The following is a 16,312-nucleotide window of genomic DNA, read 5'->3' on the forward strand; positions in this document are numbered from 1 at the left end:
GGTTTTGATAAGGTAAGCAAAGTTGTTTGATTTGGGTTGAAAAGATGGAAGAAAAGAAAGGTTCAAGGGGCTGTTCTCTTGCTGAGAGAGAGAGAGAGAGCACTCTGCACTGTTTCCTAAAAAACTCTAGTATTAAATATTTCATTATCCAAGTCTGATTTCTTTGAGTACAGTGAAGTTTATTTACAAGACTCTTGGAAATTACCTTTTCCTACTGTGATTAGAACTCTTCAAGATGGAAATAGCTAACGTAAAAGACTAATTTTAATCAACAAGGAAAATTGTCCTAATACCATTAAAAAACTGTAGCTGAATGCAAGAACACATATCTTGGGCCAGTGACTCATTTTTTTTTTATAAGTAATTTGATCTCATTGGAAAAGTGTAGATTGGTGCAATCCTAGTATACATGAAATATACAAGAGAACCCTCTATTCAGGAGAAAAAGAACAACAGTTCAAAAAATCAGCAAAACTAGAAAAAAAAAACCAAACAATAATGTGCTGCTATCTATGTGTAAGGAGTTGAACAAAATCTTTTTCAGCTCTACCGTGGAAGTCTCTCTATCTTCAAAGTTCCATGCATTCTGCTCTCTCAATATACGCTACATTAAACATAAAAGGAGCCAAACTTCAAACTTCCAAAATGTTACGACGCACCTCCTGACCTCCCTAACTCACCTACAACTCTCTTATCCTTCTAGGCATAACCGAATTAATTTTAAACATCAAATCAAATGAAAAAGCTGTTTTAAAATAGTATAAAGATTGTCCAAATTTAATGTTGCACGTGGGTCCTCTATATGAGGAAAGCACGAATACAAAAAATATTGGAAAGTAGCAGATGTACCAACAATAAGCCTATATTTTATATGCATCACATATGATGATTTCAAGACTCCTCTTCACGTGAATGTCTCAGCACTCATAGTGGGCCTCAGACATGGATTTAGGTCTTTAGGATTTGTATTATAAGATCTCTTGTGCTTCCATTGATATAACTAGTTATTCTGAAAGTTTAAACTATTAGAGAATTATTTTTTAGCAAAAGGTAAATATATTTATACTAGAAGCTTCATTTAGTACGTCTTCTTACCAATAATGTTCTAAAAGTTGTATTACGTGAAGTAGCTCACAACGTTGAGTGTACAGACTTGAAGGGAAGTATTGAAAGTTTTTTTTTTTTCTGTCTTTTAGGTGTTTGAATATTATTAAGTTTGATATTTCCTTTATTACTGAAATAATATCATACAACAGACAGGTAGAATGTAAGTTAGATATTACTTATTTTATCTCAATCCCTTCTTCTCTTACTTTATTTGTCTTTCTTATTGTGCCCCACATACCTTAAAGAGCTAATTGAAACTTGAAACTGTGATATTATATTGGAAAGGATCTAAAAGATATTTATGGTTGCCTTCTTATTCTGTTGACCCATGCTACACTTTGAACATTGTGCATTGGATTGTTTATTTTATTTTTTATTTTTGGTGTAGATGACGTGATCGCTACTGGGATCCTAACTGCAAAGTGGTCTTCAGACTTAAAAGACGTGCGATGTGACCTTGATCCCATACTAATTGCTAATCATGTTAGGTAAGTCTCATAGTTCTTATTGGTTTTAATATTCAAAAGATATTCTCAGGTCCCGTGATGTCGGAGGCTGGGGTGCCTCTGTATCCGTCGGATTCCAAGTCGGTGTTGAGGTATTCTTGGAAGATGAAGGATGCGAAGTTGATCGGATTGATTGCTGAGTCCGTGGAGGCATCCATTATCTCTCCTCTGGCGAAAGGCTTTCTTCAGCGGGGGTTTCTTGGTCCGAGTCCCGCTGTGTAGCTTATCTCATTTTCCTTTGAGATGGGAGAACCTTTGCCGAGGGGTGATCTGGATGGGGCTAGTGTTGGAGAGGAGGTACAAGTGGGGGATTTAGGGTACCTTGAGGCTGGGCAGGATGCCAAAGTGTGTTATCACACTATGGGGATCTCTTTCGAGGGTGATGGGTTTTTATGGATTTCTTGACTTTGATTGATGAGGGTTAGTGTCAAGAGGATCCTGCTTCTATTCTTAAGACTAAAGGGAGTAGAGAGGTTAAGAACTTAGAATGTTCGATTAACTTTGATGCTAGGGGTGTTCGTTCTAGCCCGGGTAAAGGCAAAAGGACTATTGATGTAATGTAGTCTAGGGTGTTTTTGGCTAGTCTAGAGTTTGGGCTTTGGGTCTTTGTTTCTCGGCTGTTTGTGGGTTTTGTGGGTTTTCTCTTTTATTTTTTTTGCTTGCTCGTGTTTGGTTTACTTTGTAAACTTCCTGTATACGTTAGGACGCCTTATGCTTTTTTAATATATTTCTTTGCTTACCTATCAAAAAAATATTCAAAAGATATAATAGCACTTATGTAGAACTTCTTTTGTCCAACTCTTTCTTTAGTAGTAGAGGTGGAAGAAATAAGAAAGGTAAAAAGTGCATTTCAGCTTGTTAAATAGTGCACACTTCTGGTGCTTTTGCAGCTGAATGCTATCTTATGCTAATGAATTTAGTCAGTTATTCTGAATTTTATGCAAGGAAAAACTATAATACTTGGTATTGTTTGTTTTTTCCGTGAACATTTATTTGGCTTTTTAGGAGAACCAATGAGCTGAAGTCTGACATTGATATACCTGATGATGTTATTATGAAATTCAAGCAGTTCTGGTCAGATTTCAAAGGTACCCCATTAAAAGGTAAAAATTGTTGATCATGTACCTTATGAATCATCTCTGTTGACCATCGATGTATTTCATATCAAGGATATATTGAATATTTCCTTTTCATTCTCTGTAGTAGCATCTTGTGAGATTATTTTGTGAGCTTCAGTATGTTGTTACCAGTGTTAACTTCAGATCTGCTCAATATTTACCCAGGGAGAAATGCCATTCTGCAACGTATTTGCCCACAAGTTTTTGGACTCTTCACTGTGAAGCTTGCAGGTTTGCTGTCATTCCATATCTCTTCTCTTATTTCTTTGTTCTACAATTTGAAATTGCAGTTCATGGTTTGGGTTACTTAAAAGTTTTGGTAATATGATATAAAAGTGAAAAAAACCCGTGTCTTGTTGTTTCCTTTTCTATCTTAGTATGAGTCATCTGTTTTTACTTTATTTATCACATTTACCTTTCTTTCTTCAATTCAGTTGCACTAACACTTATTGGAGGTGTGCAACATGTTGATGCTTCTGGGACAAAGGTTCGAGGAGAGTCTCATTTGCTGCTGGTTGGTGATCCAGGTAAAAGTTTTATTCTTTGTTACTTTTTACTTTTGTTCACAAATATGTGATCCCCGTTCTCTGTATCTCTCTCTCTCTCTCTCTCTATATATGTGTGTGTAAATATGCATATAAGTGTATGTATTTGTGTGTCTAAACTCCTTTTACTGTGGAAATGCTGAGAGGATCTTGACAAATAGTTCAAATGTTTGAAATTCGCTTGATAAAATATCAAGTAAACATCACTGGATATATCTCACAGGTACTGGCAAGTCTCAGTTCTTAAAATTTGCTGCAAAATTGAGCAACCGCTCTGTTATCACTACTGGGTTAGGAAGCACTAGTGCTGGATTGACTGTCACTGCAGTCAAAGATGGAGGTAATATACATATCGCCTCTACCTTAATATGTTAAGATGACAAAATTATGCAGAGTGCATGCTTCTAATTAGGAGCTGTGCCAATGCCAGACTCTATTATTGACATGAGACTTCTCCTGCTTACTTGGAGATGCATTGAAAACACCCTGCGCAAGTTTTGAATAGTAGAGTCCATTTTATGATGTTGGTTCCCTTTTTCTCATACCTCTTTTGCTCCCACTAATTTTATTATTTATATTTCTCTTTTTCTAGTGTACCCTATATGTTCAACTTAGTTCCAAAGATTGTCTTTTAATAGATCCTTTAGTTGAATAAAAAAAAAAAATCCTTTAGTTGAACCTAAGGATTCTCATACTGTTCAGGTTCATCTTTATATGCGTTCTGTTCAAGCTTCCCCTGCATGGCCTGGACAGGAAGAGGTTGTGCCAAATTGATATATGTTATTGGCTCAATGCAACTTTAGCTTTTCAGACAATCTTGTTTACTAGCACTTAAGTTTTTAGGTATAATTATAGCTAAGTTGTGCTTATATTGTACTCATTTTCAAGTGGATTTAGTTCAATTTTGCCTTATCTGTTCCTTTCTTTTATTAATGGATCTCTTCTAGGCATTACCTAATAGCTTTTGTCATTCACTGGAGGAATTGTTTTTGACATCTATGTAGTTTGGCCTTCCACCTTTTTATCCTATATCTGGGAAGCACTGATACTTCAAAATAGCCAGTGTACTTATATTCGATATATAGCCAATATGAATATGCCAGAATATGTATCGATACATTTAGATAATATGTCAAAAATGAATTTTTTTTTTAATCGTGAATATGACTCAAATGCAGTGGGATTTGACACATTTTTTGAGGCTATAAATTGAATTTTCTTAAAAGAAGGAGGTGTTTTAACATGGTCTGGTGTTTTAGAAAGTAAAACTTCCGTACTTCTAAATTTTCTATGAATACCAAACCTGGATAGTAATTATTATTTGTACTTCAAAAAACATTTAATTATATATTAGTTGATTAAAATATCCCTACATGTGTTGCATCCTAAATTTTTGAGAATTGATGTATCGCCGTGCTTGTATCGTATCATATCTGTATTGGTGCATCATATTTCTGTGTTCTTTTTTACATTAATAAACCTTGTTTATCAAATTCCTAGGAGAGTGGATGTTGGAAGCTGGAGCACTTGTTCTTGCAGACGGAGGGATTTGTTGTATAGATGAATTTGATAGGTAAGCAAACGAGTGCCAGCATGAAAAAACTCATTTTAGCCTTTATCCAATTAGTACTCAACTTCACATGTGCAATATATATGTCTTTCACCTTCGTATATGATATTTACTGGTGTCATCATCATTGATTATAATGATGAGGATGATGTCGACAATGGTGTATGACCATTGGCTTTGCATGATTAATTTTGATGATCTAATTCAAAAAGTGACTCTTGGTCGGTGAGACCATTCATAGAGGAGCTGGTGGTTGCAGTAATTCAGATTTGGAAGACAAAAGGTCCTAGATTGTGATTAATCGCTTTGGCTTTTCATAAGAAATGTATAACACTATTCTGTGGGACTTCATTTAAGTGGCAGCTAGTTAAAAACGAAATGAAAAACTGCAAATGCAATGTTTATACATAATTTAGATTAACAGATCAATGCAAGACTAGAAATTGTCATTTCAGGGATTCAAATGGGAAAAGTTATTGCTTCTTATATTTCTTCTTCAATAAATGGAAACAACAAATTTGGAATTATCACAGATTGTTCAACCACTGCGCTGAGCTGAAGAAGAGTCAAGTAACTAATTTCTAACACACACTAGTTGAGTCTAACAGGGAGAATCTATTTTTGAGTGAAGATTTTAGCATCAGAGGTGAAATTTTCATAGATATCTGAAGTGGTACCATTCTGACTAACATTTTGAGCAAGATGGATAAAGGGACATGGCAAAATGCGACTTTCAATGAGACCTGATGCAAAACCTTCACTTGAAATCCCAATGTTTCTATATTTCATAATGTTGATGTTTTGGTTATGATAAAGGTGAAGGTTTTTTTTTTTTTTTTTTTTTTTTTTTTTTTTTTTTTGTTGTTGTTGTTGTTGTTGTTGTTGTTGTTGTTGTATAAGTATGATAAAGATGAAGTTGACAGTAACATTGTGCTGTTATTAGTCATTGACAACAAGTGTTTGCCTAACGAAGAGTAAGGCAATAAGATGTGGTTTAATGCTTAACCCTAATGGACTTGGACTCCTTGGCTTTTAACTACTAAAGACCAAAATTCAAATAACTAGTGAAACCCAGAAATAAAACCTAAAAACATAATAAACACAAAATAAGACCTAATAGATTAAAAAGTACAGCTCATGTCCAGAAATATAAAAATACATATTTATCCTCGACTCGTAAAATTAAATTAAAAGTAAAATTTACTTCTCATTGCCTTGCATCACTCGGTTCACCAAGATGATTTATGGTTCTCTTGCTTTGGGCATTTCATGTAAAACTTAACTTAAATTTTGTTTGACAGCATGAGAGAACATGACAGGTCAACCATACATGAAGCCATGGAGCAGCAGACCATAAGTGTTGCCAAGGTAGAATATCTAGTTAGTAACATGTTATAATAATTTATCAAAAGCTGTACATCAATTGTGGCTAAGTAGTCCTTATTAATACTTGCTGTCATGTTTGGCGTTTAAGCTTAGAGTAACCATCATCCAGTTCTAGTATGAGTTCATGCTATTTGACTTTTGCATTGGGTTTCTTAAGAGTATTGACAACGCCCGAATAATTTCATGGCTCTTCTAGTTGTCACTGAATTTTTGTAGAGATTTAGTTCTTGCCCTCTCTATGCAGTAAATATTACTGCAGATGTTTCGTAAATGGTATAACATCCTTTTCCAGATGTGGTGGATTAGTATTATTGCTTTGAATTAAACAAAGGCACTAAACAACATGGATTATCTTTCACTTAGGATTCTTTGAGCACATCTTGTTTTAATCTTCTTTCACATTTTCCATAAAGAAGGTTCAATTGTTTACTAGGCTTTTTATTGAGAGCTAGATTCAGTGCCTCTACACACACACACACACTAGTTCTTTTCTCTCATTCAAATGTAGTTGAATTAGGGTTCTTAGTTTTACCCTAAAAATACAGAAAATTAAAATAAATCTGAAGTTTGAATTAAAAATAAATTTTGTTATATAAAATCACTAGTTCAAATTAAAAATAAATTAAGGTTATTGAGAGAGAGAGAGAGAGAGAGAGAGAGAGAGAAGGAGGACCGCTAGTATAAGTGGGAGAGTATAGAAAAGGAAAAAACAATCAAGCCTTGAGTCTCCCAGTGGGTAGTTGTTATGGGCTTGTGTTTGGGAACGGGTAATAGGTTTGGTGAGAGGCAAAGCTGCAGGATTAGTTTTCCTTAGCTTACCTATAGTGAGTGTGAATGGTGTGATAATAGGGTATTCGAGGTACCCTTGCCTCCAAGCAATTACAAGAGTTGAGTAAATATTTTCTGCATACCTTTTTATTCCTCAAAACCCCTATTTATAGGGTTACAATATAAAATACTAATAAATGCATAATGGCTAGTGCCTTATTCTTAGGAATTCTTTCCATAGAAGAACTTTCCTTTGTCTACCTAAAATCTTGCTATCAATCCCTTATTCTTAGGAATTTCCCTACCCACAAGCCGTGCTCTCCAATCACCGACTTGTTCCTTGCTTCTTCCCATATACGGATTAGCCGCCACTAGGGTTGGTTTGCTGCAGCTAGGGTTTCGACTTGTTCCTCTTCTGCTGTGTCGGCTGCCTGCATGTGTTTGCCACGCCTAACATAGGTATGTAACAGTAGTCTTGAATACTCTGCCGCATATGTAGTTTTGGTATTATCAAAGATATTTAGGGCAATCCAAAATTGTTTCATCGCTATTCATGTTTCTGTATAAAGCATAGATATATTTACTTTTGATGCACGGGTTTGGGGTTTGCCTGATAGGAGTGGGTGCATGAAGTGGCTCTGCCTTGGAGGGGCTCTCTGTCATTAAAAAGAAAAAAAGAAAAAAGAAAAAAATAGCCCTTGATGTTCTTGTTTAAAAAGTCTGAATTTCTAGAGGGCTCCTAGATGCCTTGACAACAGTGCTTTTGGGTTTCAAGAACTCTAGAAATTTGGATTTACCATTCTAGAACATGTTGTTGGAGAGCAGGTGGATTTTACGTAATACATAACTTTCCCATAGTTATTATTTAGTCCCAGACAGCATCTTTAAATTAAGAGTGAAAGTTTTTTCTTAAGGTTAGTTATGCTTTCTTACTTATCAAAAGAAAAACAAGGTTAGTTTTGCTTTCTCGGGTTGAGATATGACTCTTGTACTTCTTATAGTTTATAGGTTAGAACTGATGAATGAAACATTTATCACATTGACTCTTTTATTACTTTCTTTTGCCATGTTGTACTCAAGACTCCAACACTGTTGGACATGTTGCATTTTTTTGTGGTCATTTCCAGAACTTCACAAACTTTTAAACATGGTACATGCCAAAACGATTCAGGCCAAACATGCCGTTAGCACTTGAGAAAACGGTTTTCCTTTCTATTGACAAAATAAGTTATAATTAAGAAAACTATGACAAGATTGGAGGGCAAAGACTAAGGCTGGGCAGCGGAAGAGACGGAGGCGGAAATGGGTTTTCCGTCTCTGCCTCTGGCAATGGCGGAAATGTCAAGAAATAAACACAAGCATTCTTCCGCTTGATGACATTTTTGCCTCCGCCAAGTTGGTGGTGGAAGCAGGCAGAAGGCAAGAGGAGAGGGGCTGGGCTCGTTTTGACTTTTGCGTCTTCGAGATTGAAACGATCAGATGACGAACAAAGTCGTCGTTCTTCGTTGCGTTCTTTGTCTTCAAAGAAGTGAAGAATGTCTTCGTCTTTGAAGACAATATTTTCAAAGACGAAGAAGAGACGAGAACGTCTTCGAAGATGAAGATTGAGAGACGAGATTAAGAGAGATTGAGTATAAGAGAGGATTACAAAGAAAAGAGAAGAAGGGGTGAGTGACTTTGAGAACGGTGGTGAGACGGGGGGAGAAGCTTCTAGATCTAGGTTTTTTTGGAGGCTTGGACTTGGAGGTTGGAGTGGCGAAGATGAAGGGATAGATTTGAGAGAAAACTGAAAGGCATTTTGGGTCGTAGGGTTTATCAGAAGCGATGGCTTTATACACGTCTCCAAATGGCATTGTTTTTGGTGGTACAAAATGATGTTTAAATGTATTGTTTTATTTTTATTTTTATTTTTTAAATTTTATGAATCAGCCTAGGTTGGGTCGGCAAAGCAGAATTTTTCCCTCTTTCGCTTTCCGAATCTAAAATCTCTTCTGTCTCCTGATCCTCCCTTGTCGGAATCTGATCCACACGGGTCAAAAGCGGGTCAGGGGCGGAACTTGGGTAAAAAATACACATTCCTAGCCAAGCCATGGGATGTGATTAAATATGAAATGCAATATTTAAACATAGAATACGTACTTACTGCCTTACTGGGATGTCCCTGCCTTATTTGTGCATTGTTTTATTAATATTTGTTCCATTGGTGTATAATAATATGGTATGTGACCCGTGTCTATGTCCTTACGACTTAGATGGTTGTCTTACTCCATTGGTTTTATTTTGTTCAGTACTTTAAACTTCATCAAGATGGAATTTCAGTTCTTAATTTAGCATTATTGATTAGTTTGTATTGTGCTCTATTGGATGCTTGGTAGAAACCTGGCTGCTCAATTACATTCTCACTCTCTCCAGGCTGGTCTTGTAACGACTCTCAGCACTAGAACAATCGTATTTGGTGCAACGAATCCTAAGGGACATTACGATCCTGATCAATGTATCACTTTCCTTCAGAATATATGACAGTTTAATTTGCTTTTCAGATTACTGTTGATTGTGCAAGCTACAGTCTAGTTTTATAATGAGGCAACTGTGATTTTCTATTTTCTTGCATCATTCGGTACATGAGGTAAATATGAAAGATAAGCACACTTGGTCTTCCTAAATATTGGTTCTTTGAGAACAGGTTTTCTCTGAAGTTTCCATCATTCCCATTTTTGTCTTCCTTAACCTGATCTAGCTCTGTCTGTCAATACGACACTCTCTGGTCCCTTATTGAGCAGATTTGATATTGTTCTTGTCCTCTTGGATACAAAGAATCCGGAATGGGATGCAGTTGTTTCATCTCATATTCTTGCTGAGGTAATGTGCTCCTGAGATCATGCAACTGGCTTCTGTGATGTCATCAAGTATGTAAATGATTAGAGGTCTTGATCTTTTAATGAAACTAATGTGCAGGGTGAATCAGATAAAGGCAAGCATGACGAGGATCCAACAAAGATCTGGCCACTTCCTATGCTTCAGAGGTAACATTTCAAAGCATTAGCACCTCTGAATGCCATAGGTTCTAAGCTATGTAAAGATTGATTCGGATGTTGCTATATCATTATATACTTATCAAAAAAAAATGTGGCTATATCATTATATGCGTATGGATGCAGTTCTTGCTAGTTTCGCCCATGCGAGTTTTGTGTTGGCTTAATATGACACCGTATGTGCTTATGTGCATTAATGTGAAAACGAGTGTAGAGTATGCTATATTTATGTAAGTCCAAATTTGGATAAAACTTCTAAATAAAGCATGTTAAACTAGAAACTAGTTGAGTGAGTGTGCAGCTCCTTATATGAGAGATAGGGTTAAAGTTTACTTCTATAAAATAAGCATGGATGAAATTATCTGCATATCCTAGAGAGATGGCTGCTATGGTTACATACATGAACTTGTTCTATGGATTTGAGGAATTTATTCTAGTAAAAAGGTAAACAGACTTGTCTTTGATTCATAAAATTATTAAATTTATGTTCATAGATTGGAAATAGACCTTTGTTTTCAAGCTTAAGATGAACTACTTATTCGGTTATTCCATGTAAAATACCGTATATTACAAAGCTTTATTTTCTTCTGATATATTTTGGTTTGAGTTTATTTTAGTTTATAATAGAATTATATTAGCAGCTCTATTACTGTACATCATTTTATTAATTTATGATTAATTATAGTGTAAATTACACTTCCCTTCCAAATTATCACCCTATTTGCAATTCCCTTCCGAACTTTAAATTTCTACTAAATTCAAAATTTAAGTTTCAATGTCCCCTCATATATTAAAACTGATGTTTATTTAGACGGAAAATGCAATGCATGTATAGCAAATGCTTCTTTGCTACATTAGTTGATGACATTACCCCTGAGGGGTGACTAGAAGTGACACCATTATCCTCCTTTCTCATTTCCTGTAAAACCAAACCAACCGCACCCTTAAGAAGACTTTTAACTTTTTTCCCCTTTCCCTCATCTTTCTTAAAGGAGTGAAGCTCAAACAAATAAAATTTAGAATGCCTAACGCTCAGGCAGTTCAGGTTTCAACATCAATTCGTTGATACTGTGAGAGCCTGAAACCAAAACCTTGATCAAAGCTCAATTGTCTCGCTGTCCTCTGTGCTCTGCTTCAGCAATAGCAACCCCAATTCTAAGACTTAATAGAAAACAACTTCTAGGTAAGCCTTTAATTCCGAATTGCTCGAGCATGAGAACAACCACTAGAAAATCTGGGAAAATGAAAGATTTTGTAGGAGGAAATTTGAAAATCCATACTTTCTTGATCTACTGTATTAAGGAAATTAAATAACAGACTTAATTGCTGTGAAAAGGGGAGGGAGATTTAGTGCTGTGGTTTTTTTCATAATTTTCCAAGTGTGACCAGCATATACGACAAGCCGGAAACTTCTATTTCCACTCCCCTCATTTTCTCAGTGATTAAACATATTTCAACCTAAAATAGAAAGTTGAACATCCACCGCCGTACATGCTGTGCAACTCCAACAACCATTGGATCTAGGCACAGCAGCATCTTTGCTACGAACTCAGAAGGAAACCTGCTTTGACTTTGCCTCTCGAATCGCCAGCATTCACAAAAGGCCCTATTGTTTCGGATGAAACCCCATTTGGGTTTTTGGTATTCATGTCCTCAGACTTCAATCCCTGCCCCTGAGTGAAATCAACTGATCAGTAACTGTTCAGATCAAACTGTGAAAGAATGGTCATTATCACTTTATTTCTTAGATTCACCATTATTTGCAATCTAATAGGAAGATCTGAATTAGACCTAGATGAGAGAAACCTAATAGCTAAAGTGGCTATTGGTTCTTATGCTCTGAAGAGAAATTGACTCCTAAAATCCTTTAAGAAGAACAAAGAATTATTAGGATGAAAACAAAGAGATCGGATACCGCTATAGCAAATCAGAGCCAGAGAGCACAATTATAGATGAAGCTTTTTGCTTAGTAGAAATGAGAGACAGAGAGGGAAATAGAGAGAATGTATGGTTGAAACAGAAATTTAGGGAACCTAAAAGAAAATGACATGCAATGATGGAGTAAAGGACTTTGATTGTGTGCAGAGAGATGTTTAAGTGCTTTCAGGAGTTGGGCAAGTTCAAGGTCTGGGGGCTGGCGATCGAGTCTGCTTCTCAGCCAAGCAGGTCAAGAAATTGGCAATGTGGGATTACTTTGAGGGTAAAGGGTAATGGTGCTATATCGATGGTTGCTTGGGAGTGGCTTCGGCAATGGGCTCTGCCAATGGTTTGTGTTTGAGGTGAGGCTCATGATGTTGCCTTGAGGGCAATGACAATTAGAGGTTGTTTTGTTAGCATCATCATCACCCAAATATGTTATGCCATATTGTTTTATTTGGATCCTCAAAATGCTTTAGTCCCTACTAATAGGGAATTACCTACACCTACTTCATTAATGCATTAGATGTTCCCTTATGCTCCTTCTCAAAAGAAATGATTTTGAAGAGAGGATCCTTTGGTGGTTAGAGCTTGAAACCATTATAGTGTAATGATGTAAAAAAACGCTAGTCACATCTGCGCTATTATTTCAAAAAGATTATTCAATTTGGAGCTTCCTTAGAATCACTTATAAAGTCCAGTTTCACTTAGTAAGTAAGCAATGTGAGACTTAACATCCATTTGTATCTTTATAAACTACCCACTCTATGTGGGCTACTCATCTTGGGACTAGGGTGTTATATATAAACTGGTGAAAAGTGTAAGTAAAAATAAGTGGTAGGGTATTTTCTTAAGATAGCCCACATAGACTGTTATTATCCATGATGGAAAGTTACACACTTCAATTCTAATACGTCTACTAAGAAGATTAGCTTAATCATATCTTCTAAATCAAATAACCAACGTATAAAATATAATTTATCCTAATCTAACAAAAATCCGTCTTGGGCAAAAGGGTTTCTTGATGGTAGCCAATATAATAGTGGAGAATGGAGATAGAGAGAGTATTTTGGTCTGGACAAATCTTGTGAAAGAAAGAAAGAAAGGGACCCGGGGTACTAACACCATAAAACATTCTTAGGTGTAATTTTGTCAATTCATATGGCAATGACACATTTTTTTATCCACATTAACACTTGATTTTGACGGAGTGTAGATATTGAAACTCAAATTTTGAATCAGAGATGGATTGGAAAAATTTAAAAGTTTTGAAAGGGATTGTAAATTGGGTGATAGTTTTGAGAGATGACACCTTTTTCTTGTCTCCTTAAAGGCCTGATCAATGATAAAATTAGATCAAAGACGATAAAAAGTGTAGTAGATGGTAAGTTTAGAGTTGAAAGCAGTTTTGTTGCTGGTTTACTACTCTAAGCTATCACTCTGAGATGTGTGCGGGTATTTGGTTAGATATTGGCTGCTACTTAAACGGGTTTAGCAAGTTGCATCTTAGATTTGTTTTAGTTCAATTTCGGTTTTCTACCTTTGAAATTGAGTTAGGGTTGAATTTTCAAGGAACTAGCTTGCTAGGGGTAACTTCTTGATGGGTCTTACCTCAAGTTCAGGATGGCAGGATAATACTAAATTGTGGAAGTGCCAATTTATCTTCTTCTCTGCCTCAAGGAAATAGTAAGTTTCAGCAAATTTTTTTAGGATCAAATAATATGAGCATCCATGTTCTTTTAAGCAATAAAATGCTCCGTCTTTGAGAACTGATCCGCAACCATCGTGAGAGGGAGTGGATTCGAAGTAGGAAGTAGAACAAATATAAGTACATATAGTTCCATTGGGTGGAAAGAACAGGAATGCTTGTGTATAGCCTGCACAAACACACATTTTTACAGAATTGAGCCGTCTCCATGTGCTTTGCGGCATCTTATTTGAAGCTTGGCCATAAATAGTGTTCAGGTGACAAAGTGTAAACTTATATTTCAAATAAAATGGCCAACACATTGTTTTATCTCTTCCTAAAAAATGGTAATCTTAAGTGCGCTTAGTTCACTTTATTGTCCAACATGAATATTAGGCATAATAGGCCAAACATACTAGTCTTCAGCTGACGATCTCTCAAGAGAATTTAACTTAACATCTCTGCACGCACATAGGCAAGGAAAGCAGCTCGTTTGCTTGAAGGATATGAAAACCTATTTGGTATCCCAGCCTTCTCAAAGTAGTGGTGTTGTAGGAAGCTAAATCCATGGCATGCCTTTGATTGAACTTCTGACGGCTATTGATGTATATAAAGCCTTCTTACAATGCAGAACATTTTTTGTTCTCCTTCACCTACTGGTAACTCTATCTTAATTGCTTGCACAATAGCACGAAATTCAACATGATATCTAGAAGAAATAAGTCAGGCATTATTGATTTTTGTTATCGGAAACCATAGCTTGACCTTCTTTGCTATGGGGAATTCCTGTCTATCCAGAAAGTATCATACTATACTTTGAACACCTTCCAAAGTCTGCCAATGCTAGTGCGGTCACTCCTTTAATCTTCTTTGCTGGTTGAATCCTGTATTCTGAAAACTGGTCTATAAGTAGTATACAAATCTGCAAATGGGAACATTAAATGTGAAATCATGGATCTGATGCCTGTTCACTTTTTATTAAATCTGCCGTCTACTTATTCCACATTAGGTTAATGCAATCTAATTTTCTCTTGGTTGTAGTTTGCTTGTGAATATTGATTTAGGTGGTAAAAGGAAGAGATGAGATTTGATAGGTCTTCGATTCAAATTCTCTCATATATATATATATATATATATATGATAAAATTTGAAGTTACATTCTCATCTTATTTGGGGTAGAGTGGGTGATACCATAAACGGTGTTGGAGTTGTTGACTAGTTGGGGTGCGTCGGTTGGGTATGGTCGTGCTAAAGAAGCTTGGCAGTTAGCTCCATTATGTTTATTGTGGTGTATTTGGTGGGAACGGAATGCGTGGCTCTTTGAAGATGTAGAGACATCAATGGTGGTGCTACGGAAGCGTTTGCATAATATGTTATATAATTGGATAGCGCCCCATCATTGCTTGAATGATTTTATTTTTGTAGGCTTTTTAAATTTATTCTCATCTCGTCCTATTTATGGGCTCTCTTATATACTTCCCGTGTATAAGGGTTGCACCCGTCTGCGCTTTTAATGAACTGAGTTACAATTACTTATCAAAACACACACACACACACACACACACACACACACATTAGTAAAATCAAGATGCTAGATCAAATTTACCTTACGGACATTGGAATCTCCACCGGGTCCTTTTTCTCAATCTAGTGATTTATTTTCAACCATAGTTACTTCACAATCTATGTTTTTGTGTTAGAGACAGAATGAGTTCATTGTTTTTCAAAGTTGCAGGTACATTCACTTTGTAAAAGGATACTTCAGACCGGTCTTAACAAAGGAAGCTGAAAAAGTTATTTCAAGCTATTATCAACTCCAAAGAAAATCCGCAACTGATAATGCAGGTTCGACTTTAAATAAATCTTCCCTGCTGAGTCAGCCTTTTAATTGTTGCATCTCTTTAGGTTTTGCGATTCTTTAATGCAGCTAGGACAACTGTTCGCATGCTGGAGAGTTTGATACGCCTAGCTCAAGGTACATTACCTTCCATCTGGAAGAATTATACTATCTCAGCTTCCTTTCTTTGTCCCTTACAAGTTTCACTCTGCATCGAATCATGTTGCAGCACATGCAAGACTGATGTTCCGAAATGAGGTGACACGACTAGATGCCATCACAGCCATTTTGTGTATTGAATCATCCATGACTACCTCAGCTATAGTGGACAGTGTTGGAAATGCCCTGCACTCCAATTTTACTGAAAACCCTGATCAAGAATGTATCCTTTCCAGTTATCTTTGTATGCATAATCAGGCATATAGTCATGCATGCACCAATTCTCAACAACTTTGCATGCCTGTAAACATGAAGACGTACATAAGTACATGCTTGCAAACATGCCAATGAAAAAGGGAGTTTCTAGTGTCTCATTTGTGTTAATCCACGAAAGACAATTAACAATTGTTTCTGAAACAAATATTTAGTCCGGTATGTGGTGAACTGATGCTTTTGACTGTCTTGACCAGTGATATCTGTTAGATGGTGTTTGGTCTCAGGTCAGTTCTCTCTCTTTTTTCTTTTTTTTTTTTTTTCTTAGAAAGAAAATCCTTACTTCAACTTGATCTTGGACAAGGAAATTTCTTCTGGATAGAAAAGCTTTACTTTGAAGTAATTTGTTCAGGGTGCCAAACTCATTTTACAAAATTAATTCAATCACAATTTTAGGATGTAAACAA

The 16,312-nt window shown here is 36.1% G+C and overlaps 1 protein-coding gene across 5 annotated transcripts in view; it reads left to right on the forward strand.

The window, feature by feature from the left end:
• The window catches only part of LOC133882577 (probable DNA helicase MCM9), a 36,458-nt gene that overhangs the window by 5,215 nt on the left and 14,931 nt on the right, over positions 1 to 16,312 (forward strand). Inside the window, exons 7-19 of one of the 5 annotated variants that reach the window (XM_062321782.1) lie at positions 1,496 to 1,595; positions 2,619 to 2,716; positions 2,897 to 2,917; positions 3,166 to 3,258; positions 3,500 to 3,616; positions 4,777 to 4,849; positions 6,148 to 6,214; positions 9,413 to 9,494; positions 9,738 to 9,859; positions 9,956 to 10,023; positions 15,366 to 15,481; positions 15,564 to 15,611; positions 15,703 to 15,855. In XM_062321782.1, coding sequence (XP_062177766.1) covers positions 1,496 to 1,595; positions 2,619 to 2,716; positions 2,897 to 2,917; positions 3,166 to 3,258; positions 3,500 to 3,616; positions 4,777 to 4,849; positions 6,148 to 6,214; positions 9,413 to 9,494; positions 9,738 to 9,859; positions 9,956 to 10,023; positions 15,366 to 15,481; positions 15,564 to 15,611; positions 15,703 to 15,855 — 1,158 coding nt within the window. Of the gene's footprint in view, positions 1 to 1,495; positions 1,596 to 2,618; positions 2,717 to 2,896; positions 2,963 to 3,165; positions 3,259 to 3,499; positions 3,617 to 4,776; positions 4,850 to 6,147; positions 6,215 to 9,412; positions 9,495 to 9,737; positions 9,860 to 9,955; positions 10,024 to 15,365; positions 15,482 to 15,563; positions 15,612 to 15,702; positions 15,856 to 16,312 lie in introns of all 5 variants that reach the window. The other 4 variants (XM_062321779.1, XM_062321780.1, XM_062321783.1 and 1 more) reach the window with 4 other exon arrangements.

This window comes from Alnus glutinosa, chromosome 11, assembly GCF_958979055.1.
Source record: "Alnus glutinosa chromosome 11, dhAlnGlut1.1, whole genome shotgun sequence".
Taxonomy (NCBI): domain Eukaryota; kingdom Viridiplantae; phylum Streptophyta; class Magnoliopsida; order Fagales; family Betulaceae; genus Alnus; species Alnus glutinosa.